At 36.2% G+C, this 25,973-nt stretch overlaps 1 protein-coding gene across 5 annotated transcripts in view; it reads right to left on the bottom strand.

Moving 5' to 3' along the window:
- Positions 1-25,973, bottom strand: part of inpp5b (inositol polyphosphate-5-phosphatase B) — a 42,978-nt gene extending 17,005 nt beyond the window's left edge. The window contains exons 1-14 of one of the 5 annotated variants that reach the window (XM_048152386.1): positions 25,543-25,973; positions 25,006-25,085; positions 23,787-23,884; positions 23,682-23,711; positions 23,467-23,577; positions 17,123-17,260; positions 11,959-12,013; positions 9,794-9,946; positions 5,864-5,965; positions 5,663-5,777; positions 2,559-2,675; positions 2,246-2,433; positions 2,029-2,140; positions 1,835-1,944 (exon numbers count right to left, since the gene is read on the bottom strand). In XM_048152386.1, coding sequence (XP_048008343.1) covers positions 1,835-1,944; positions 2,029-2,140; positions 2,246-2,433; positions 2,559-2,675; positions 5,663-5,777; positions 5,864-5,965; positions 9,794-9,946; positions 11,959-12,013; positions 17,123-17,260; positions 23,467-23,577; positions 23,682-23,711; positions 23,787-23,884; positions 25,006-25,085; positions 25,543-25,599 — 1,466 coding nt within the window. In that variant the 5' untranslated portion in view covers positions 25,600-25,973. Of the gene's footprint in view, positions 1-1,834; positions 1,945-2,028; positions 2,141-2,245; positions 2,434-2,558; positions 2,676-5,662; positions 5,778-5,863; positions 5,966-9,793; positions 9,947-11,958; positions 12,014-15,680; positions 15,828-17,122; positions 17,261-17,544; positions 18,378-23,466; positions 23,578-23,681; positions 23,712-23,786; positions 23,885-24,236; positions 24,255-25,005; positions 25,086-25,542 lie in introns of those variants that run through there. The other 4 variants (XM_048152383.1, XM_048152384.1, XM_048152385.1 and 1 more) reach the window with 4 other exon arrangements.

The raw sequence follows: 25,973 nt of genomic DNA, 5'->3' as shown, positions 1-25,973 counted from the left end.
TTTTTTTAAATAGTTTTATTTTCTTTAATCTGTAAGGCTGCAAAATCTTGGGGAAAAAACTTAACCTGGTATCAATATTTTGCTTTTCTGTGATATGTATATTGCAGTATGCAAAAACTGACTGTTATTGACTCATTTAATATGACTTTGAAGTAATAATAATTCTGTGTGAGATTATAAAATAAAAATAAGAAATATATTGTAATAAAGTACAACTGTAAAATTACAATACTTGTGTATTTATGTCTATTTTTATTCATTTTGAAAATCAAACATTAATGAAAATTCTTGTTTTATATGGAATATTGCAGTGTTTATTAAAAATAATTTATTAGTGTATATCAATATTGTTATAACATCATGTTCCTCGTAATCTTGAATCAGAATATCCTCTCCTCCCTCTTGCAGCATCTCTTCTCTTCTCTGATGACAACGGCGGGGCAACCTGTCACTCACATCAGATCCACCAATAGCAAACCACAACCATCCAATCAGTTCCTCATGGACAAAATCAAGCCCCGCCCTACATTTGTTCTTGTTCCAGAAGCCGTTTCACTCAGAAATGCATCACAATAGGGAAGAAGATACGAGCACAACTTCCTTTTCATGCAGACTTTAAGCTTTTATTTTGACAGTTTATTGGCAAATAAATGTATTCTCAGCATATTTCAAAGTAAAGCTCATAATACGGTGTTTCAGCATCTCAGATCGGCTTGGTTCACAGTAAATAAACTGAGTGTGTGTAAATGTGTGCAAATGAACACAGTGCCGCGCTTCACTCTAAAACACATGGTGCATATGTTTATTTAATTAAACTGCATTTGACAATCGCTTAAAGGGCATATTGCAGGTTAGAGCTTCAGTGATTCAATGCATAGAAAACTAATGTAGGAACTAGATTTTCTTTAAAATACACGTATAAAAACACTACTGAGGCTTCTGGAGTTGTTTTTTGTGAGAAGATTTTACTTCCGCATATGAAAAATGCCTAATTGGAAGTGACGTAACGGGAGGAACTGCGGTCAATGTAAACAATAGGAAAACAATGGATCGCAATGACAGTTCGGACGCTGAGGAAATTGTAAATGTTTATTCATACTCGTATAACAGACCACAGCCATAATTAGCCTGCTATGCGGTCAAGGGAGCAGGGAAAGGCCAGGATTAGACAGAACAACGGTCAGAGGAGATGAATTGAGCTGTGGTGTGAGGAGAACAGGGCAGGAGACCAATGTTAGCTTGTAGATATATACACGTTAGCTAATGATATGTGCTCAGATCACAATATTGTACAGATTATTATCATGTATCAGGCAACAGCAAAGCTAGTATTCCTCATCTAAGAGTTTTGATTACTAATAACAGAAACTAATAAACTTTGATTAGGCACAGCCTATGTCACACTCATTAATATCCATCCACACTAACGTTACATGATATCGAAGTTTCTCATCACACGTTGAAAAAAAAAAAAAGTGTTTTTTACAGAGACCGTCACTTTATCTACTAAATTGTGCCACTATGTCCTGCAAAACATTTTTAAACCCTGCAGTACATTTTTATATGATATTTTCATACAAGATTATATATTCATCTCGAAAAAAAATAAAAATAAAAATGTAACCTGCAATATGCACTTTAAGCCATATTGTGATATTGATCTTATTTTGAATATCATGCAGCTCTATTACATTTATAATGTTAGTCATTTTTTCTTGCAAGGACATCGCTCTGTGGGGCTCTGAGTGTGGTTTTAGCACATGTTCGTTTATTGTATTTTGTGGAGAATAATAGCTCATGTATTGATAGTGTGACAGTGGGAATGATCTCTGACCTCGTATCCCACTGATCTGAGCCAGTGTCGTATTTGTATGTGGGTTGGAAATCAATCTCTCCCTCTGTGAAGCCCACAAACACAACCTCCTCATCCATCTGCCGCTTCAGCTGAAACACACACACATCCACAGTCATTCATGTTTCCATATCACTCCACACTATCCAGAAAAACCACAGCTCTGTTCGTCTTACCTGGTCATGATTACACAGGGTCTCAAAATCCTTTTTAGCTATCAAGTCCTTCACATGATCAACTTCAAGTTCACTTATTCGGTAGTTTAGATCTCCCAGCCATAACACAACACTGGAAAGGGAAAAATAGAGAGAAACTTGACGATAAAAGACTTAAACAGGGAGAATCTGATATTTGTCTCTAATTAAATCAGACATGGTCGTGTTTAGCTCATACTCGTGTTTCATGATGGTGAGGGGCGGTAGTGTGGGGTCATCCTGCCGGAATTGAATCCTGCGGCAAATGTCCTTAAAGTCCTGATTGCGTCTTTCGAACTCGTCGGTGTGCGCGGCGAGGTGGGAGTTCACCACACAGATGTCCGAGTTGTGAAACTGGAAGCGGACGGCTACTGCACCTTTATTACCCTAAAGGAGAAAGAAGGTTATATGAATGTTATATGCTTACGCTTACATTTTCTAATTTAGGACAAAAGTTGGAGTCCATTTTTAGAGATGGTAATGTTAATATGCCACAAAAAACATGCACTCACCATCCGCCCCATGACGCCTGTGCCGACGGTCTCGGCCTCCACCTCAGAGATGTGCTCCGCATGCTCCTTCTTCACATAGAACAACAGCATGATTCCCACCAACCGCACCAGCTTCACCTGCACAGACAGCAATACTCTTACAATCATAATAAAGGGTAAAAAATTAAATTAAACAAAACGACAATGGGCATGTTTACACACACCGATACGCTGATAACTCCCAAACATCAGCTTAATGAATTAACCTGTTGACCCAGTTTACAAGCAAACCAATAACCCGGTAACAAAAGTACACCGCGTTTACAAGACTTTATTACATGTAGTGACGTCAAAACCTAATCATTCGTGTATCTGATGTTAAATAAATAAGCATTACTTTAAATGAACCACTTCTATACTCCAGCTGCACAGGACGCACATGCTTATTAATCATAATCGGGTTACGAATGTGCATGTAAACGCAAATTTCAAAACAATTTCTTGACTTCATACTCTGAGATGGAGTCAGAGTATGGCAAAAATAAATAAAAAGTACAATAAAAAAACTCCTTTTGTGTTTCACAAAGAAAAAACTGATGGAAACTTGTTTCTGCCACAAAATAAAGAAGGCAATTCCAACTTTTTATCTCACAATAAACTCCCAATTCTGACGTTTTTCCTCGGAATTGTGGGATATAAACTTGCAATTATAAGAAAATGCCTGAAGTGTGAGCTGACTTTTTTCCTTATAATTGTAAGATATAAACGTGCAATTGAAGAAAAAAGTCACAATTGTGAGAAAAATTTGCAACTACCTTTTATATTTATTCTGTGAAGGAAACAAACTTTCATAAAACAACAACAACAATAACAATACACGGTCTGAAAAACATGGGGGAGAATAAATTGCAACTGTTTTCATCTTTAGGTGAAATATTATTAATATTATAATTCCTTTAATTGCTTATTTACTGACAGCTAGACTAGTAAGTACTTTGTAATTAATTAAAAGTCATGCATATCAGCAGCCTATTATAATAAATATGGCTTTCTCATACTAAAGATGTTTCTAGTCGACTAGTAGTCATTCATTAGTTGACTAGTCAGACATTTATGATAATAATTTAATTACTTAAATATACTCAAGGTTGGGGAGTGGCATCAGAAAACGGTTTCAGTTTCAGGGCTGAGAAAGATTATTATGTGTAACATTGTTCTACATTACAGAGAAATACTAATCCATAATAATGGGCTTTTAAAATATGAATTGAGCGCTCAAGTGCACACATAAAGCTTGCTAAGGCAAAACCACTGATTATGAATGTGTCGAAAAACAGCAAGGAGAATGTCTGAACATTTTAACAATTTATTAATAAACTAGACATTTCAGTAACACTTTACAATAAGGTTCATTAGTTAACATGAACTAATAATGAACTGCACTTCTACAGCATTTATTAATCTTTGTTAATGTTAATTTCAACATTTACTGATGCATTATTATAATCTTGTTAATATTAGTTAATGCACTGTGAACTAACATGAACAAACATTGAACAACTGTATTTCCATTAACTAACGTTAACGAAGATTAGTAAATACAGTAACAAATGCATTGCTCATGGTTAGTTCATGTTAGTTAACAAATTAACTAATGTTTAACTAATGAACCTTATTGTAAAGTGTTACTGAGATTTATGAGTCAGTGTCGGCTGCAAAGATGAGTGTGGAAAATGGGACAGAATTGCGAAATCCAGAAATAAAAATGGAATTTACTGTATAGCACGGAATGTCACGGAATTTGTCAGAGTTGGTGAATAATAAAAAGCAGGTCAGTACACTTAAATCAGATCATGATATAAACTAGTGTTAAACTAGTATTTAAATATGAATCCTGCATGTTCTGCGTGTCTCTGTGTGAATGAATGGCACAGATGTGCGGTTTCATTTACCTCACACACACACACACACACACAAACTGAAGCACACGTGCCGCTCACAGTGTTTTCAGTCTCTGCCGCCTCACTATATGAGGATATGATGAGGTTTCATTTGAGAAAAACTATCATCATATCATAAACACACAGAAACTCAAAGGTCTTCACAGCAACCCGTCAAAATAAAAGTGTTGTGCAGTAGAATTTAGCTACGTCTCAATGTAATAATAAAACTAACACTAATAATAATAATAAATTATTATTAAAACTTTATTTTTACAGTAAACAGTAAAGCTCTGTTGTGCAGCACTTTGTTTGACAATTTCATATGATTAAAAAAGATAAATTAATGTTTTATGCCTTCATTACAACAGCCAGAAAAATTAAAATACGCAACACAAAATTTCTGGGGGAAAAAATAGAATTTAAAAATGAAAGAAAAAAAAAAAAACTATAATAATTTTTGTTGTTTTATGAATTCAATTAATTAGACATGCTTTGTGATTATTAAAATGTAATTTAAACCATTAAAATGGAATCCAGACAACATCCTAAAACAGAAAACAGAATGTGGTAAAAATAAAACGGAATTTCATAAGGCCCAAAAAATTTAATTTTTGTTACAATTTTAATAGAATGTTGTAAAGTTTCATGATTTCAATTATTAAACATGCTTTTTGATTACTAAAATTCAATTTAACCATTAAAATGGAGTTGGAAAAAAAATCTAAAAAGGAATCCAGAAAAATTAAAAAGGAAAAAACAGAAATGCTTGAGAAATGCTTGTTAACTTAAGCATGTCATGCAGTAAAAGCGCGGTACTAATTTAGCTTCCACACTCCACAGGAAGCCTTGAATATGTGCCTAATAATATCCAGGTCAACATTAGAGCAAGCGGCCATATAAAGCAGCTCATGATAGTCTACTACTTGCATGTTTCAAATGAATAAGCCATGTCTGAGGTCGAAGAATGATCAGATTTCCTGCCCGACACAATTACCACATGAATTCGCCACTTCCTGTGGAGTCTTTTTTTCTGTGACTAACCAACTAATTAAAATTTCTTTGACTAAGCCACTTCTCGTTGACTATTAGGGGGCAGCCCTACTAATAAACCTGTGTTTTTGTGTTAGATCTGGACATTAGCGCACACTAGCTCATGGGTGAGAGGGCAGAGGAGGTCCTTACTAAAGCGTACTTGGCATCTGGATGGAGGCCCTTGTACACGGCTAACATCCACTCCGGCTCTTTAGGAGTATCATTGAAGAGAAACGCCTCCTTGCTGAGGTCCAGCTCCTGGAAACTACAGCAGAGAATCCCAGTCACGTTTCTGCCCATCATCATCATCACAGTTCAGGTTATTTTAAATATAATAATGTGGCGTCTTACCCCACAAGGTAGAAGTCTGGAGGGGTGGCGGAAGATGCCAGCCATGGGCTGAGACTTTCCTTTGGATTCTGGCCATTCACATTGTAGGTTCCTAAGAAAAAGCTGTTGGCACACAATGAGAACAGAGACTGATTCAAATGATCTCACAACTCCAGCCAAAGAGAGAAGCTGCCGGTTTAAATTAAGAAACATCTCACATACTGAAACCTCACGAAGAGCCTGAGAGAACTACTGCAAAGGTCAAAATAAAACAGGCATTATAAAGCCATTCCGACTCTGGACTTAATGCTTCTTGTCCTCATCAAGAGCTCATCAATTTGAAAAGACTATGCTTATGACTTATGTTTCTATGAAAACTCTTCATGTTTTTGCAGCTGTAGGACAGGGTTTCGTTCAACAGGGGGCAACGTTGATGCAGTTCTGCAAATGTCCACTCAAGGGCGTTTGACACCATCAATTTCTGAAGTACACAAAATCGAAAAAGGTACGAGTTACAAACAAAACTGTCCCATTGAACATCCTGGTCATGGTTCTTGTTTCAAAGTGTTATTTATACTGAAAAGGCTGCAGGATGATCTTTGAATTTGTTATCTAAATCAAGGTGACCAAAGGTAGAGTTAATCTACTTAGATCAGTGTTGAGCTTTCCAGTCTTTAGTGATTACTGGATCAGGTCTCTGCATAATAATTTTGAAGTGACTTTCCTCACTAAAAGGGATTTTGGTACATTTTAAGATACTGTTCAGTAATTAATGAATAACTACACAGGAACAAATGAGTAATGCGTTATTAACACTCTAGTAACTACTATTATCTAACAAGAAACTCTGATTATTTAATTAGTATGTAATAGTGCTCAGTTGAAGGTGGTAGTTCACTATTAGATAATCAGTAACTACAGTTTTGTTCATACCTCCCAGAGGACTAAGAACTATTATATACAGGCTCATAATTAACATGAATAATGTATAATGAATTCTAAAGTGAAGGTCATGGTAACCCACCAGTAATGACTCAAGTGTTAACAAATCCTTCAGAAGCAATTACTGTCCAAAACCTTACAAAAACCTCAAAAGATTACAATGACTTCAGTCAATATTAGTGAGTTATCATGTTTTTCACTTTAGAACACTGATCCGAATAATTAGTAGTTTCTTCTGAAGGATTTGGTAATACCCGAGTCATGTGTTTCTCATTAGTTATTCATTAATGACAGAACAGTATTCTAAAGCAGGGGTTTTCAAACTTATTATTAGGGACCCCCTTCCTAAAATCCATCTATATATTTTTATGTAAGTAAAAACATTTAAACTGTTGGATAAATAGTGAGCGTGACATTATAAATACAACATATTGTTTCCAAACTTAAATTGGCTATACTTAATGTTGGATGTATGAACCTGAAGAAGAATATTTTCAATTAAAAATTATTTTTATAAGCAACTTCCACAATAATTATAAGCAGCTTTTGCCTTACAACCCCAGTGAGAGAGATAAAGGCGACTATAGTGAGAAAAACTCACTAGAAAGATACAAAGCAAACATTTACACTGCTGGAAAGTATGTATATGAAAAGAAAGAAGAGAAACATTTGGAAATGAAACAGAATGTTCGGTAGACTTTAACCATTTTTACTAAAAATGGAAAAAAAAACAAAAAACTATAGAACTTTTTTTCTTTTTTATTATTAATTTCCGTGTTTTTTTGTTTGTTTTCTGACTGTGGGAATCCTGCTATAACAAGGTTTAATTGTTTGGGGTGAAATGAAATGCTAAAATACACTATTTTAACAGGGAATGATGGTAATAGTTAAAGTAGGGGGCTTATTTACACTGTTAAAGAGTTGGATTCTCATGCTAAACATGGCTAAAGTTTCAAAAAACGAGTTGAACGTATGACGGAGTATTTACGTGCCAAAAATACTCTTCAGATTTCTCACAGGTTTCTAACATTTTTTTTTTCGAGTATGACTCTGTATTATGTAATAAAGGGTGGAATTCCTGACCTTTCATAGACTTTATTAAGGACTTAGATTTGACAGATGATTTTTTGGACTTTTGAGACAAGGAAACCTGTAGTTTCACAATTTAAGCTTTAAATAAAAATGGAAGAATATACACTTTGAGATAAGATTATATGTTATACTATGTTCTTTATTTTCTATGATTAATGTCCTATGTTGAAGAGAGAAGCGTTGTTCACTGTGTTAGTTCTTTCTTGCTTATTTCTTGCCTTTTAATGGGTTTAAATTCATGTAACGCAGTCATTATGTTTACATGGACAAATTCGTATTAACAAGATTGTGATTGTATTTACATGAAGAAAATCTTAATAAAAATATTTTGGAATTCCTTGTACAGGCACTTCTCCCGGACGCACACATCGACTAGAGCGAGAGAGCAAGAGCCGCCTATCAACACACTTCGTTCGGGTTACAGAAGTGGTCGGCGGCGCTGCACAGGTCTTGCTCGAGAAAGATTTATCACTTTGTTTTTAGACTACAAAATCAACAAAGAAGTGTGTTTTTGGTTGTGAGGGAAAGATAACCTTGCTTCCCAAAGAACCCAGTGTTAAGTGGAGCTGAGAGATTTGTGCTCACGCATTACATTGATGTGCTTTCAATATTTGTCATTAAAATAACCATAGAAACCACCTTAAATTAACTATCAAAATAAGGAAAAAGTCATGTCTGAAAGTTGCAGACCCTTTTTTTTTTATTGGTTTAAAACGAATGGAGAATATCTTGTGTTTTTCCGGGGCTGCTCGAGCCCTCAGGCCCAGTTCTGATGAAACTGAAAGATGGAGCGGTCACAGCGATAATGATCCCGGTCATGAGTCGGAACAGCAGGAGTAAAACTGCCTTAAATGTCTGTTTTGTTGGTAATAGGTGCCTAAGTGCATATAATGTAAACAACACGAACGTAGTGAATTCATAAATTCATTATTCATCATTCATACGCTATATTCATTATAGTTATCCATGGATAATGCGATGGTGTATTATGTGTTTAAATACAGTTGTTTAGCTGACCATTGATAGCTTGCAGTCGATCGCTACACAAAAGCTGCACGTGCTCGTCACTCTTTAGCTCTGCTCACACGGCACGCCTCCAGGAGCTCGGCTGTTTTCGGAAAGACTCGGTATAGCGTATGTATCTTTTATAAATATGATTAAACTAAAGACTCTTCGGAAATTTCAAAGATGCACTACTACTCTATAGGTACTCAAGATTAACATGAGAGTGGCAGAAACTGTGTGTTATGTACCCTTTAATGTTAACATTATTTCATAGTAATGCCAAGAAAATAACACTTCTGAGAAATGTAGGACACATGGGACAGTGAGGGGCTCTGAAAATCATCAGATGCAAAGGTTAAAGAGGACCTATTCTCATTTTTTTCCATGTTCATCTTTCTTTAGTGTGTAGTATTGTTGTTTGAACATGAAAAAAGTCTGTAAAGTCCCTCCAGTGGCAGTTATTCTCTATATCAGCGTCACTGTTTCTGAACTCCCTGAAACGCCTCCATTGTGGTCTTGAGTTTTCTTCCAGGAACGAGCATGTCACAATATTCCTCATTTAAAAGGGCGGGGCCTGGTGAGTTAGTTAGTAGTGTGTTGAAACTGGTGGTTATGGTAAGGGACGGGACATTTCCCAAACATGCTCTAAGCACTTGACCAATCAAAACACACTGATCCAGCTGACCAATCAGAGCACATTGTGCTTTTCAGAAGGAGGAGCTACATAGAGACAGGAACTAAACAGAGCGTTACTGACAGACTGGGAAGAAAGGAGCTGCAACAACAGAGAATATGTGGAGGATAATGAACATTCAAGCATGAAAACCTGTTCTAGTAGAGACAAAAACAACATCAAGACTTGGTAAAAGAGCCTCTTTAACCTTAATCATGACAACAGGCACTGATCCTCACCTGTAGTTCTGGATGTAGGTGTAGGCGTCCTCGTTCTTGAGGAGCTCACATTTGATGAGGTTATCCCGCAGGCCAAACTGGGGCATGCCGAGCATCTGGTCTTTATTTGACAGGATGTGCTGGGAGTTTCGGATCAGGTCATCTCTCTCCTGACTGAAACAAAACCACAGGACAGATAGTTTGACTTTTATTCAGTAAGGACGCATTAACTTGATCAAAAGTGTCAGTAACAACATTTATAATGTTACAAAAAATTCTATTACACATAAATACTTTCAGTTAATCAAAGAATCCTGAAAAATAAAATGCATCATGTATTTCTGAAGGATCATGTGACACTGAAGTGTAGTGTAGTAATGATGCTAAAAATTCAGATTTGATCACAGGAATAAATTGCATCTTACAATATATTCACACAGAAAACAGTCATTTTATATAGTAATAATATTTGTTGATTATTACTGTTTTTACTGTATTTTGATCAAATAAATGCCTTGGTGAGCAGAAGAGACTTCTTTCAAAAACATCTAAGTAAGTTAGTGTAAATATGATGAAACAACAAATTTATGTAACAAAACTTATTGTGAATAAACACAATATTAAAGTATGTTTTAAGGTATTAAGGTTAAAACATGACTTCACACTCTCAACTAACAAACAGGTTATTAACTTCACCTCGAAAATTAAACCATAATGGTTTTAACCATAATGGAAATTCGGAAAACTAAGGATTGAACATTTAAAATACTGCTTAAAGAGAATGAAAGCAAACTTTTATTTTTCTTTCTTTCTGAGGGTTTGTTTTTATCCTTGACTTCTCTTGTTAAAGTGTTTGACATGTCAGCGTTTCAGCTGCTGTGACTCATCTTGTTTTGGTGGCTGAAGATTAGTCTGCAAATTATTGCCTTGAATACATCACATTAAATAAAACGTGTTTTGGAAACATATTTAGCATAGCTGAAAATATGTGCTTTTGAGATCTGAGCTGTTTTGAGCAGAGTGCTCTCAGATATCAGCGATTTCATCACAATCAATAGGACGGCAGAATTAAATACAACGAGAAGCTGAATCTGGTCAGTCGGGAAAAGTAGAACTGCACAGTGCAGGTAGCTTTATGAAATCAATGTAAAAACTAGGGCTGTCAAACTTATGCGTTAATGCATGCAATTTTTTTCTTCAGTGTAATGAGTTAAAAATATTTAATGCAATTAATGCAGCATCAGTTTTTTCTGTCATAATTTGGCTAGCATTACATGATCACACTCTTATTCACTCAAATGCTTTTAAACCATTCGAGCGCCACAAGACAAACGAGAATGCGCTGTCTGTGAATGTCATGTCATGTGATATAAATGACTCATGTGCACAGAAAGACGTGCGCCAGTGTCGAGTTCTCTTTCATGTTTGAACAAACAATAACACACAGAATTATGCCAACATGCCTGTTTTGTCGAGTATCATCATAAGAGAGGTCTTAAATGAGTTAAATAAAGTCTTAAATGAACTTAAAGAGTTGTGAGAAAATGAGATGCGCGTCAGATTCGCGTCATGTTCGGCAGTGACAGCTCTTAAAGTGACAGCAGCCTAATAAACCAGTTGCTGTGATGAAGTCTGTCATTAATGAACAAAGGGAACAGAGAATATTGTAGATTTAATAAGGATTAATCTATATTTACTTTATAATTTATGAAGTGAAGAATGTAAAGTGTTTGATAACTTTATTCAATTTCTGTATTTTTCCTACCTGTTAGACAGGCAAATATGACATTTATTATTATAATTGGTTCATGTGAAGATTGTTTTAAGTTCACTTAAATTAAAAGTTATTTTTTTTAAAGGCCAAATATTGAAATTGATAGCTTTTAGATATACTGTAATGTTGAATGTCTATAATTAATGTTAAAAAAAAAAAAATCAGTAGCAGTATTAGTATCTGTGATTCTGGCCTTCATTCATAAAAAGATGCCATTAAACAAATATTTAAAATATACTGTCTTTAAGTTGTTTCTACATTCATTTGGAGAGTAACTGTGAAATTATTATAATGTAAAAATATTAAAAACCCCAATGTTTTTATTTGTGATTAATCGCAATTAATTACAGAAAAAAATATGTGTTTTAATCGATTGACAGAACTAGTAAAAACTCAACAGTGTCAAACGTACCTTTCGTGCACACTGTCTCTGCTCCGCTCGTCCTCTCTCTTGCTGTTGGCTCTTTCTGCAAAGGAGGAGACAGATTTCACAGGTGAAGCTTATCTCAGATTAGTCTACAGCATTACATAAACAGCCCTTAAACACAAGACGTTCATTAATACAGACTGCTCATAGCTCATGCCATCTCATAATTTCAGGTGCGGGTTTTTCAGAAAGTTTTTCAGCTCTATTTTCATGCACTCAAATCCAAGATCAGATTAAAGGTACTTTTGTTACAGCAATCAGTAGGAAATTATCAGTTCTGATAACGAGCAGACCAGAACAGGTCAGAGTTTGACTGCAACACAGTGAATGATGTCACAGGGGTGTAGAAAAGAGGAATGTGGGAGGGGCCAAAACAAACACAGGCTTCCTCACGGTTTCACACACGGCAGGAAATTTCAAAGCAATGGTTTGGCAACAATGGCTTGTGCTAAAACTGTTACGGTTACGTTCAGTTGGCTGAGATCTGAATAACAGCTCATATAGAGTCTGTGCCAGTCAATGCTGGAGCTACACGCTTCAACACCGATGAAGAAAGACGTTACCAGATAGAAGATTTGTTTACTTAATAAACTAAAAAAAAAAGACTCACCTGCTCATGTTGTGTTTGATTAAACTGATTTAAATTAGATGCTTGAATATTATGCATTAATTTCTGAACAAAAAGTCAATTTTTGTGACCTTGGAATGGACTAGAGAGATGCTTATTATTTCTAAAAGACACTCATGATGTGGGGAGAGAGGAGACATCAGTCCACATGACAAATATCATGCGTTTCAAGTTGGCTAAAATTTATATATTCAGTATGGTCTGAGCATAGACTGTAAAAAAAGATGGACGCCGCGACGGTGCTTCCTTCCATTGTAATGAACTGAAAATAAAACATTCGACGATGGGCGTTGACGTTACGCAAAAAGGTCAGTTTGGAGCCTGGGCATGCGCAGAAGGAATCGTCGGTGGAGCCCGGAGGCGGAGTCGCGGTATCAAACTTCCGCCCAGACGACTGCGTCATCATTGATGTATTTTAATTATATATATATATATATATACACACACACAATTTAAAATTCTACCTATAAAATAACAGGCTATTCTGTTTCTAGAGCAACAATATTTTTGAAACAGCAAATTCAGTAGATAAATTCAATATAATATGCCACTAGAAACAACATTTTAAATAAAGTTAAACTAACATTACAGGAGATCGACTGCTGTAGACAGTGATGTATAATTAATTAGAGTAGGCCATCATTAGTTTTGTCCTGCTAATTATTATTTTATACCCATAAAAATAATTAGTAACTGCCAGATACAGATCACCAGCTTTTTCCCGATTAATCGTTTGCAAAATAAAAGTCTGTGTTACGTAATATATGTGTGTGTTCTGTGTATAATAATTATGCATATATAAATACATGCACATACATGTATATATTTAAGAAAAAAATTAATTTATATATATATATATATATATATATATATATATATATATATATATATATATATATATATATATATATATATACATACATATATACATGTATATATTTTTTAAATTTATACATGTATGTGCATGTATTTATATATGCATAATTATTATACACAGAAAAAAAAGCTCAGTGATCCGTCAGATCCTGTAGGCCGTCAGTACAGTTTACTGCTGGACAACTCATTTGGTTTGTGTGAAATAACACAGAAATCTAAAATTAATAGTTAGTTATATATCTTCAATCTCCCCTCGAAGCTCCGACAGTCCTCAGAGAAGCTGTCAGTCACAACTGTCAATCATGACAACATGCCCCGTTTCTATAGCATCAAATTGCTAGCTAAAATCAAACTTAATCACAAAAACGAACAATTGAATATATATCAGCGTGATAACAACTACCTTAAATGACCAGAACCATCTTATTTGAAGCGTATTTTTTTTTTTTTTGACTCATTCCCATTCTTTTGAATGGAGAGGTCGAAGTTTATAGCCTGTACTGCATCCAGCCACCAGGGGGCGATCAAAGAGCCCGCAGCTTCACTTTTCAGGATGTATGAGGCACACCCGGGTCTGAGAAAGACTTTTTAGGACTAAGTGCACTAAGTGAAAATAGTAACATATTATATTTACACTAAGCAGCCTTTTCTTAGCGATATACTATTTACACTAGGTGAAAATAGCGACAGATTCCATTTACACCATGTTAAATTATCAGTTCTTTGCAATAAGAGTAAATAGTAATTAGATGCTATCTATACTTTATATTGGCAGATACTATTTGCACTTCATTATTTTTGTACATTAACAGGGTGCAATAATATCAGAGTGTAAATGATATATTTATTTAAAATTATTAAATGGGTGCTGCCTTATTGCGAGAACAAAAAACCTGCCTACATCTTCCCCTAACCCTACCCAATAAACATTTTTAATATCATTAAACACTCATTTGCAGTTTATTTCCACTTTTAGAAGATCATTTAGATCATTTTTATTGAAAGTAAATGTGAGCGCGGCAAGAGGGGGATTCGAACCTGCGTCGATCGCGTTAAAAGCCAAGACTGCGAGCCTCACACGCTACTGCTGCACCACTGAAGACACTGAATTAGTGTAAATAGCATTTGCCAACAAGGGACGCCGTTTGCACTTAGTGTAAATAGACACTCAGACTTTTTATTTGTCTCATTTAATACAAATCTGTTCATTAAAAATGTATTATTTATTTTAAATATTATGTGTACAGTATATATACACAGTACATTTGTAAAATATGTGAATACTAGTTAGTAAACCTACTGAAAGACGTGAACTATGTGTAGAATTATCTTGAATTATCAGAATAATTTAAATGTAACATTTTACAAAGAGCATTTTAAACTTCAAATGGAAACAAGAAAGTGTGACGGCCTGTAAAAATGAGTTTAAATGCTAAAAATTCACAAATTCACTTAGGCCTATTTGATTTGACTTATAAACAGAATCTGAATCAAAATCTGATCAGACTTTCCATGTGGTCCCAGACTTTTAAATATTTATTTTAGATTATGTAATTGAGTTTCCATTAATTTTAACTTCTTCTGATGTAATAAAATGAATTTTAAAGGAGCAAATGTTCTGTATATTCTCTATATAAGGGCTCTATGAATGATACTTGCACATATGTAGTTTAAAAATGTCACAAAGCAGATCACTAAGCTCAACTACATACCGCTTAATAAAGTGATGAATAAGCAAGTAAACAATATGTGAATGAAGAAAATAAAATAAAGATACAAGTAAACAAGCATATAAATACACAGCTAATAACGCTGACTATGAGATGATCACATTCATACAATACACACGCTCACAACACAGGATAACTCATACATTTATGTTTTATTAGTTCTTCATCAAAGCGTTCCTATCGTTAGAATATTCGAGCGCTTCGGCCCAGATGTAACGTTAGATTCGTTACGCCCAGAGTGCTGTCTAGGACTCTAGGTAGGCAACACACTAGGTTTTGAGACGCAGCCAGAGTCAATCACGATTAAAACACTTCATTGTGGAAACCAGAAGAACTGAACCATTAGATCCGCTCAGAATTTACATGTCGAAACGAATTACTAGAAAATATACACGATCGTAGATTTATACACATGTAGCTATCTGTAGTTATACGTTTACTTTGTTTAAATTGATATTTAGCACTTTTCTTACCATTTAGCTGAGTCGCATTAGACATCTCCCTGTTATCGCATTCTGACTGTAGTTACACACGGACCGACTCGAGCTCATTTGAATCTTTCGGCAGCGAGTCCTACTATGGCAAAGGCTTGGCTCATGAATATTAATTAAGTCATACTGACGTCGCCTCGTAACCTTCCTGTAGCGTCCAATCATGAGTCTTCACAAGCGCTCATTTACCAACGTCCGCTTTGCAGCCAATCAAATAAGCTATTGGTTTAACGTCACATTCCTTAATTATTATTCATGAGCAGAGCGTTCCCATAGTAGGATTCGTCATGACGCTGCAAGTTCGTTTGCACCTGCACGAATCCACCGATCGAGAATCAGACTCAACTAGCCGACAGTGTTTTAGTATTATTGCACTTTTCCAGCGAGCAACAATAGTCTTACTTTTATTTAGGCCATTTATGTTTAATTAAATTTTAATTTAATAAAATGGCACATTAGTCTAATGCCAAGCTTAAAGAAACACAAACAAAAATATACATAAAGACCATATTTTACATGAACATCATCACTGATATTTTAGCTTTAATGCAATCTTCCTTTAGTTCTATAATACTGTAATGCAAATAAATTCTGAAAACACTTTATTATATTGTGAAAAGTGTGGTTGAGGTCAGTGTTATCGTTAACTAAACCAATTAAAAACTGAAATAAAGCTAAAAAAAATGTAAACGTTGCATAACAAAATGACTAAAACAAACTAAAATTTAAATTATCTAATAATAAAAAAAATAGATTAATACCATAATAGTGTATAAATATGTTAAAATAAGGCTTTTGAGGGTTAATAAAATGATCTGTGACTTCCTGTGACATTTCTCCAGGAGATCCAGATGATTATTAATGATCGAACGAGCTGCTGGTTTCAGTGAGTGCTGGTGACGCAGTGGCGGCATGTGGTCATACTGGTTTGTTTACTAAAATGTTCATGCAAATCGCAAAAGCAACGAGCATGTTTCTTCCCTAAGAGTTTTAGAGTTTGGATGATAATAGAGACTGCTGTACAGTAAACATTAAAAGCAAATATACCGTTTCCTATCACCAATTAGCACAGAGCAGAGACATCTCACAGGTCCATGATAAACGTTGTGGTCACGTCACATGCACACGTATGCTTTGAGTGGCTATAGCTATAAAACTGACACATTCATCTGTGACCTACTGATGTGTTATGCAAGACAAATGCAATGCTTTCTGTTTTAAACAAATGCATCTAAGGAAGTTCTCAAGGATTTGACAGTACATGCACATGCATTCATTGAGACCTGTTTCTTCTGCTCACTTCTGCTCATTAAAAATGCAGTAATAGTATTGCAATTTAAAATAACTGTTTTCTACATGAATATATTGTAAAAACGTAATTTATTCTTGTGATGCACAGCTGAATTAGCAAATGCAACACTTACCTGATTTCTTGATTTGACTCATCTTGATATTCGTCGCTCCGATTGACTTTCTCAGTGATCTGGCTCCTTTTGACACCTTGCGGTACTTGGTAAGCCAGTCGAACTTTGGCTCTTGCTTCGGATATTGCTCACAGACATCTAAAAGTTTAAAAGATAAGTATTAAATCATATTGAATAAATGATACTTCAGATTAAATAATATCAGTCTGGTGTATTAGCTAATTAAGAGCATAATTGATTTCTATGTGTTTTCTGAGAAAGCTAAAGAGGAACTGTCTCATTTCTTCCTTCCCTCGCTGCCGTTCTCTCACTACTTCACACTAACAGAGACATCTAAACACACAAGTTGTGACTTCCTTTTGCACGGCAGTGACTGCTGGTGTCTGGGTTTCTATATGACCACAGTTTATCTACTGTCTTACCTTGTAAATTTCTAATATTCTTCCTGTTAATGAGTGCATTTGCTGAGCCCCTGATACTGGCCATCCCTGTTCGAGCGACGAAGGTCTGTCCAGCGTGTGTTAAACATCACTTTGCAGAAACATAATTCCTCTTTACATCGTCTTGATTTTAGGTTGATCCGCCAGATGAAATTACTTGGAAAAACGTGGATCCACAATCACTGGAGCAAACAGCAATCTGCTGCTTATTCTGTATGTTAAAAACCATAAGTGAAAGCAGCAACCTGCTTTTTTTGAATTCAAACTCCTCCTCCTACACCCTTCTCATTCTGAATCACGTCTTCCTTAACGCGTAAGTGCCAGATCTGACTGCTGTCTGAGAGTTCAGAGCGCTGGATGAGTCCGAATAGCTCAGTCTGAATAACTTATAGACTATATTTTAAAAAGAAATACCCAGTATATGAAGGCTGTATGGCTGGGCTTCAGTGCAAACGCTTCTTACACAAGGATTCCAAAAGTACCTTTTCACCAGGTGAATGAATGACAGAACAGGTCAGCTGACGTCTGTCGTTCACTTTCACAGTCAATGGCTTTCAGCATTTCATGAGTATGAATGGAGAGGGGAAAAACACACGGTGCAACTCGCTTGGCAGGTTTGCTATGGATGGTGTCATGGTTTTCTTTTAGTTTTCTTCTGCATCAGGGTGAATTCCCTTTCATTTGATGGACTACTAAATGTGAAAGCGAAATAGTTTCTTGCATCTTAAAGGTGCCCTAGAATGTTCTTTCACAAGATGTAATATAAGTCTAAGGTGTCCCCTGAATGTGTCTGTGAAGTTTCAGCTCAAAATACCCCATAGATTTTTTTTTATTATAGAATCATTAAATATGCACCGATTCAGGCTGCTGCCCCTTTAAATCTCGTGCTCCCTGCCCCCCGAGCTCTCGACTATAATACAGTGCATAAACAAAGTTCACACAGCTAATATAACCCTCAAATGGATCTTTACAAGATGTTCGTAATGCATACTGCGAGTATAGTATTTATTTGGGTGTTTACATTTGATTCTGAATGAGTTTGATAGTGCTCCGGGGCTAAAGCTAAAATTACACACTGTTGGAGAGATTTATAAAGAATGAAGTTGTGTTTATGAATTACACAGACTGCAAGTGTTTAATAATGAAAATAACGACGGCTCTTGTCTCCGTGAATACAGTAATAAACGATGGTAACTTTAACCACATTTAACAGTACATTAGCAACATGCTAACGAAACAATTTATAATTTACAAATATCACTAAAAATATCATGTTATCATGGATCATGTCAGTTATTATTGCTCCATCTGCCATTTTTCACTGTTGTTATTGCTTGCTTACCTAGTCTGATGATTCAGCTGTGCACAGATCCAGACGTTAATACTGGCTTGTCTAATGTCTTGAACATGGGCTGGCATATGCAAATATTGGGGGCGTACATATTAATGATCCCGACTGTTACGTAACAGTCGGTGTTATGTTGAGATTCGCCTGTTTTTCGGAGGTCTTTTAAACAAATGAGATTTACATAAGAAGGAGGAAGCAATGGAGTTTGAAATTCAATGTATGTCATTTCCATGTACTGAACTCTTGTTATTCAACTATGCCAAGGTAAATTCAATTTTTGATTCTAGGGCACCTTTAAATGTGATCTCAGGTGCCTACGGCCGAATCACAGCTGTGATGACATAGAGTGAGATTGTGCAGCTATGAGTGTGATATTGTGTTTATACAACAGTTCGACAGCACAAGTGTGTAAATACATGAGAACAACAATGGAGTGTCTTCAAAACCCTCTTTTGTGAATAACCACATCCTTCCGCCACGGACTCAAATCTCAAGTTGACAGTTTCTCAGCTGAGCCCAAGATCTGTAACTAATTCTCACACGTCACTTTAGAACTAGTAATGAAGGAACACTGAGTCAATTCATTGAAGCTTATTGTATTATGTAGATATTAGGTTATTATGAGAGAGAGAGAGAGAGAGAGATTGACTAAACTAGTGCATTATCTGCATCTGATTTAGCATTCATTCTTCAGTTTGATGTCCATATTATATCCATTATAAAAAAAAAAAACCTGTTAGACTGTCCGCAGAGAAAAGCGATATCTTTGTCTTTGTTCTTTTAACAGTTAAAGGTGCAATATGTAATATTTTTGCAGTAAAATATCCAAAATCCACTAGGCCAGTGTTATATATTTTGTTCACTTGAGTACTTACAATATCCCAAATGTTTCCAACTATTTGTAAATCGTGAGAAAATTGCAATTTTAACCAAGGCTCCGGGACGTGTGAGTCGTCGCCTGTCAACTGCGTCATACCTGCGTTACCCTCGATTTCCGGTTTTATTTTGTAGAAACCATGGAAACACCAAAGACGCTTTAATATTTACATGTTTTAATAGACAAGGGAACAACTGTTTTGATATATTCATAGACAGAAAACTAATTGTTGTTATATAGCTCAACACGTTTAGTCTTTTTTCTACATCATACAATACGTTTTAAAATGAATTGCATGCCATTTATCAACACAAGACATCCAGAATTTAATATGATATTGTAAAATCGATCTATCTTACTGCAGTGTGTAACAGTGTCTCACAGCAGCCGCCGAGTGAACGCACAGAGTAACGTTATAACATCATTTTCAACACACTCAAATGTATCTAATATGATAAACTGAGCTGTGTTACCTCATACTCATGACCGGAATAGCGGAAGCGGCGCCGGCGACTGTGGCATAATAAAAGTTCACTCACTCATAAAGACAGTCTTTGGTGCCATCTACTGGCGTAATAATGTAACTTTCACTGAAGTCGAAATCTGACCCAGCGTTCAATTCGGAAGGGCTCAACCCTATGCCCTAATCCCTCCAAAGGGTTTACCCTCCGGAGTGAGAGCTTCAAAGGGATGAAGGGTGTAGGGGTCAAAAAAAATATTTTTTTGGAACGCACTTCTGCATCTTCTTAACGAGACAATCAAGCAGGCGCCTTCGTCGCACATTTTGTATGCTGGTTGACTCTCAAAAAAACACTCTCTGAATGATAAATAGATTGTGCAAGCTCCACATTTTTTTTTTTTTTAACGTTAGTTTATTTATTTATTCATTTTTGCTTTATTGCACCATGAAACATTTGAATGGACTGATAAAGGGAGCTGTAAAGTATTTTTGTTGAAGTACAATGTCGTTTTGACCATAATAATGCACCAAATCTCACTCGTATAAATATTACAGTAGTACAGAAAAATACTATATATAAATTTATAGGTAAAATCGAACTCCGAGCCTCCTGTACTCATTCTGTGATGTCAAACAACTGCCCTGTACAAAGGATCATGGGGGCCTGAAGTGTCCATCAGTTGTACCCTTCGAAATCCTTCATTCCGAAGGGCCCTTTGAAGGCAGTTTTGAACACTTCGGTTTGGAACGACACTTCAATATGGCGGCAATGACTGTTTTCACTCTGAAGTGCCCTTCAGCGGGTGATATATCCGTTTGGAACGCACCGTCAACTAACCGACCATTTCTTACGGAGCCCCGCACATGACATGCAGGAAAAACTAGTAGGCTAAATCACGCTCACGATTTAACAAATCGAGGGAACGAAATAGTAAATCACGCTCACGATTTAACAAATCCAGGGAACGAAATAGTAAATCACGCTCATGATTTAACAAATCGAGTGAACGAAATAGTAAATCACACTCACGATTTAGCAAATCCAGGGAACGAAATAGTAAATCACGCTCACGATTTAACAAATCGAGGGAACTAAATAGTAAATCACGCTCACGATTTAACAAATCCAGGGAACGAAATAGTAAATCACGCTTACGATTTAACAAATCCAGGGAACGAAATAGTAAATCACGCTCACAATTTAACAAATCCAGGGAACGAAATAGTTAATCACGCTCACGATTTAACAAATCCAGGGAACGAAATAGTAAATCACGCTCACGATTTAACAAATCCAGGGAACGAAATAGTAAATCACACTCACGATTTAACAAATCGAGTGAACGAAATAGTAAATCACACTCACGATTTAGCAAATCCAGGGAACGAAATAGTAAATCACGCTCACGATTTAACAAATCGAGGGAACGAAATAGTAAATCACGCTCATGATTTAACAAATCGAGTGAACGAAATAGTAAATCACACTCACGATTTAGCAAATCCAGGGAACGAAATAGTAAATCACGCTCACGATTTAACAAATCGAGGGAACTAAATAGTAAATCACGCTCACGATTTAACAAATCCAGGGAACGAAATAGTAAATCACGCTTACGATTTAACAAATCCAGGGAACGAAATAGTAAATCACGCTCACGATTTAACAAATCCAGGGAACGAAATAGTTAATCACGCTCACGATTTAACAAATCCAGGGAACGAAATAGTAAATCACGCTCACGATTTAACAAATCCAGGGAACGAAATAGTAAATCACACTCACGATTTAACAAATCGAGTGAACGAAATAGTAAATCACACTCACGATTTAGCAAATCCAGGGAACGAAATAGTAAATCACGCTCACGATTTAACAAATCCAGGGAACGAAATAGTAAATCACGCTCACGATTTAACAAATCCAGGGAACGAAATAGTAAATCACGCTCACGATTTAGCAAATCGAGGGAACGAAATAGTAAATCACGCTCACGATTTAACAAATCCAAGGAACGAAATAGTAAATCACACTCACGATTTAACAAATCGAGTGAACGAAATAGTAAATCACACTCACGATTTAGCAAATCCAGGGAACTAAATAGTAAATCACGCTCACGATTTAACAAATCCAGGGAACGAAATAGTAAATCACGCTCACGATTTAACAAATCCAGGGAACGAAATAGTAAATCACGCTCACGATTTAGCAAATCGAGGGAACGAAATAGTAAATCACGCTCACGATTTAACAAATCCAGGGAACGAAATAGTAAATCACGCTCACGATTTAACAAATCCAGGGAACGAAATAGTAAATCACGCTCACGATTTAACAAATCCAGGGAACGAAATAGTAAATCACGCTCACGATTTAACAAATCCAGGGAACGAAATAGTAAATTGCGCTCAGGATTTAGCAAATCGAGGGAACGAAATAGAAAATCACGATTTAACAAATCCAGGGAACAAAATAGTAAATCACGCTCACGATTGAACAAATCCAGGGAACGAAATAGTAAATCACACTCACGATTTAACAAATCCAGGGAACGAAATAGTAAATGCAGTTCAGTCAAAAATGCAAAAGCAGCGCTAGTTATAGTACAGGATTTCAGTTAAAAATAAAAATAATGAAACTTTGCCCTCAGCCAAACTGATTAGCTCTGGAACAAGTAATAGATTAATAAGACCAAAGATTGCCTGTTTGATATACCCAAAATGAATTATACCTCATAATGTTTAAACACTATCTACATAAGAGCCAGCGGCAAATTCCCGAAGGACTGGCCGAGATGAAGCTGTTCTCTGTGGGTACATAAGCACTGAACAGCCGCTGACGGCTTGGAGCTCACATCTACAAAAACCTCTAAACTAATTGTCAAATAGGCGCTATGTTTATATATAATGTTGCATATTTGGGGTCTAAATAAATACATTCTCGCCTAAAACCTCTTAAAACTACATTCCTGTGACACAATAACAGTAGTATCTGTAAAATGATTATGGGTTTAGCTCGTCTACCATGACACTCGCTGGGAGAAGCGGAGGGATACAGATGGTGAAACGGTTCCCGTGGTGATTCTGATAGAGTATCGCATGGCTGGAAAAGGCTCTCAGGCAATCAGACTCGAGAAAGTATGTAAAAAGTATGTAAATGAATGTAAAAAGCACTTGTAAACGATGAGATAAAGCAATGGACGGGTCAGGTCTTACCGCTCCACGCCCGATTGACTTCGCTGAGGAACAGACGGGTATGAGATCCGAAAGGTAACTTCAGCTCCAACTCCTCTTCAAAAAAAGTAACTCGTACTCGAGTATCCGCACCTTTGTAGTGACAAATCAACTAGCTGTTAAACCAGCCCAGAGATACTGTAACTGATATTGTGAAGCAGCAAACACAAGCTGTAGAGATGAAAATAAATACCCACCAACAACAGCAAGCTCATCTGGAGATGAAACTGTGGAGATATCAGAGAAAACCATTACAATGGACCCTAAAAGCATGTTGATTTGACTAAGTAATTCAGTCGTACCTTCAACAACTGAAAAGTCATAAGAAATGGGTATGATTTCATCCAGTGTGACATCATCACCAGTGATGGCCATTCGTCGATGGGAATATAGGAATAACCTGAAAAAATAAAATAAAGCTGAGAGTCTGCAAACGCTCATCTTTATAAACTGATTTTGTCTTTAAGATTGCAACTTAAGATTACATAAAAAAGATACTATTATTGCTAAGATTACATGCTATTGTTAAAGGTTCATAACGATTCAATAATATATCAATAAACATCAGAGTTTTCACACATTTTTGTTTGTTTTCTCGGAAGGGACTGTAAATTTTAAGTTTTTCCTTTATTAGATGTTAGTCTCAAATACATGGACTAAACCCCAACAAAATTTCAACCATGCATTATGTATTAATATATGTTAAAGGGTTAGTTCACCCAGAAATGAAAATAATGTCATTTATTACTTACCCTCATGCCGTTCCACACCCGTAAGTTTAGTTGAAATCCGATGGCTCCGTGAGGCCTCCATAGGGAGCAATGACATTTCCTCTCTCAAGATCCATAAAGGAACTAAAAACATAATTAAATTGGTTCATGTGAGTACAGTGGTTCAATATTAATATTATAAAGCGACGAGAATATTTTTGGTGCGCCAAAAAAAAACAAAATAACGACTTATTTAGTGATTGCCGATTTCAAAACACTGCTTCATGAAGCTTCAGAGCACAAATGAATCAGTGTATCGAATCATCATTCAGATCGCGCGTCAAACTGCCAACGGCTGAAATCACGTGACTTTGGCGCTCCGAACAGCAGATTCGATTCACTGATTCATTTGTGCTCCGAATCTTCATGAAGCAGTGTTTTGAAATCGGCCATCACTAAATAAGTCGTTATTTTGTTTTTTTTTGGCGCACCAAAAATATTCTCGTCGCTTTATAATATTAATATTGAACCACTGTACTCACATGAACCAATTTAATTATGTTTTTAGTTCCTTTATGGATCTTGAGAGAGGAAATGTCATTGCTCCCTATGGAGGCCTCACGGAGCCATCGGATTTCAACTAAAATATCTTAATTTGTGTTCCGAAGATTAACGAAGGTCATACGGGTGTGAAATGGCATGAGGGTGAGTAATTAATGACATTATTTTCATTTTTGGGTGAACTAACCTTTTAATGTCACTGACTCACTGCTGAAAGTTATGAAGGGGGTTTCTTAAAAGTCAAACTCACGCATGTTCCTTGTCCTGCTGCACCAGTCCGATCAGTTTGCTCTCTTTCACATCATTCAGCAGTGAAACACACTCCACAGCATGTGTACGGCTGCTAAGGATATCTACATGTTTAGTACAACACAATTCCTTACGTTTACTTTCGACCCATCTTAATATTAGGCTGATGACAGACCGACGTTCACGGTCTAAGAACAGATATTTTTTGTTACTGCACATTAGCGACATCTAGCGGACATGTCCGGAATGACACACTGAAATTACCCTTTTCCATTAAAACTGGACATGCTCAAGAAAGACAGCAAAAACAACTTATGCTTAGTAAGATACACTGTAAATAGAAATTACAGACTACGTGATATTCATTAGACTATAATTTAAAGATATTTCTAATTGGTCTACATGCCTTAGATGTTTAAGTTTTTGCAACAATCTATGTATCAAAACATGCAGTCGATTTCAAAAGCACGGCTTTATTTTGACCAGAAACACCCGTTTGCAAGGCAATAACGCAGTCGGATGAGTGCTGAGAGGATACTATAGTGCAGTTCTCCCCTTTGGACAAAGTCTCTTGAATTGCCACGGACTGGTCCATTATTCACAGCAAGTCCTCAGCCGATACTTCAAGCGCAAGACGTGTCATTCAAGATCATTTTACACCGAGAGAGGTTTAAAGTGTGCCGGATAACGGTGTGTTAGTAGTGTTACTGTCTGTCTTCATGATTTCCTCTGCAACTTCCCGTCCGAACCTCCCTTAACGCCACGCAGCACTCGAGTCCATGATCAGCCCTGCTCAAACCATCAGTTTATCATAGCTCCTGTAACCGAACCGAGTCAAGATTACAAGAAACACTTCTGATTTTCCTCTTCTTTTACATGTATAACTTTTCTTCTGGCCGTCAGAGTCTGCAGAGAGACATCAAACTTAGCAGAGTGACCAAATCCCTCCCACTACTCTTTTACGGCATA

Source organism: Megalobrama amblycephala, linkage group LG13 (assembly GCF_018812025.1).
Source record: "Megalobrama amblycephala isolate DHTTF-2021 linkage group LG13, ASM1881202v1, whole genome shotgun sequence".
Taxonomy (NCBI): domain Eukaryota; kingdom Metazoa; phylum Chordata; class Actinopteri; order Cypriniformes; family Xenocyprididae; genus Megalobrama; species Megalobrama amblycephala.
Note: the sequence above shows the minus strand (reverse complement) of the source record. Positions and strands in the feature narration are given on the sequence as shown.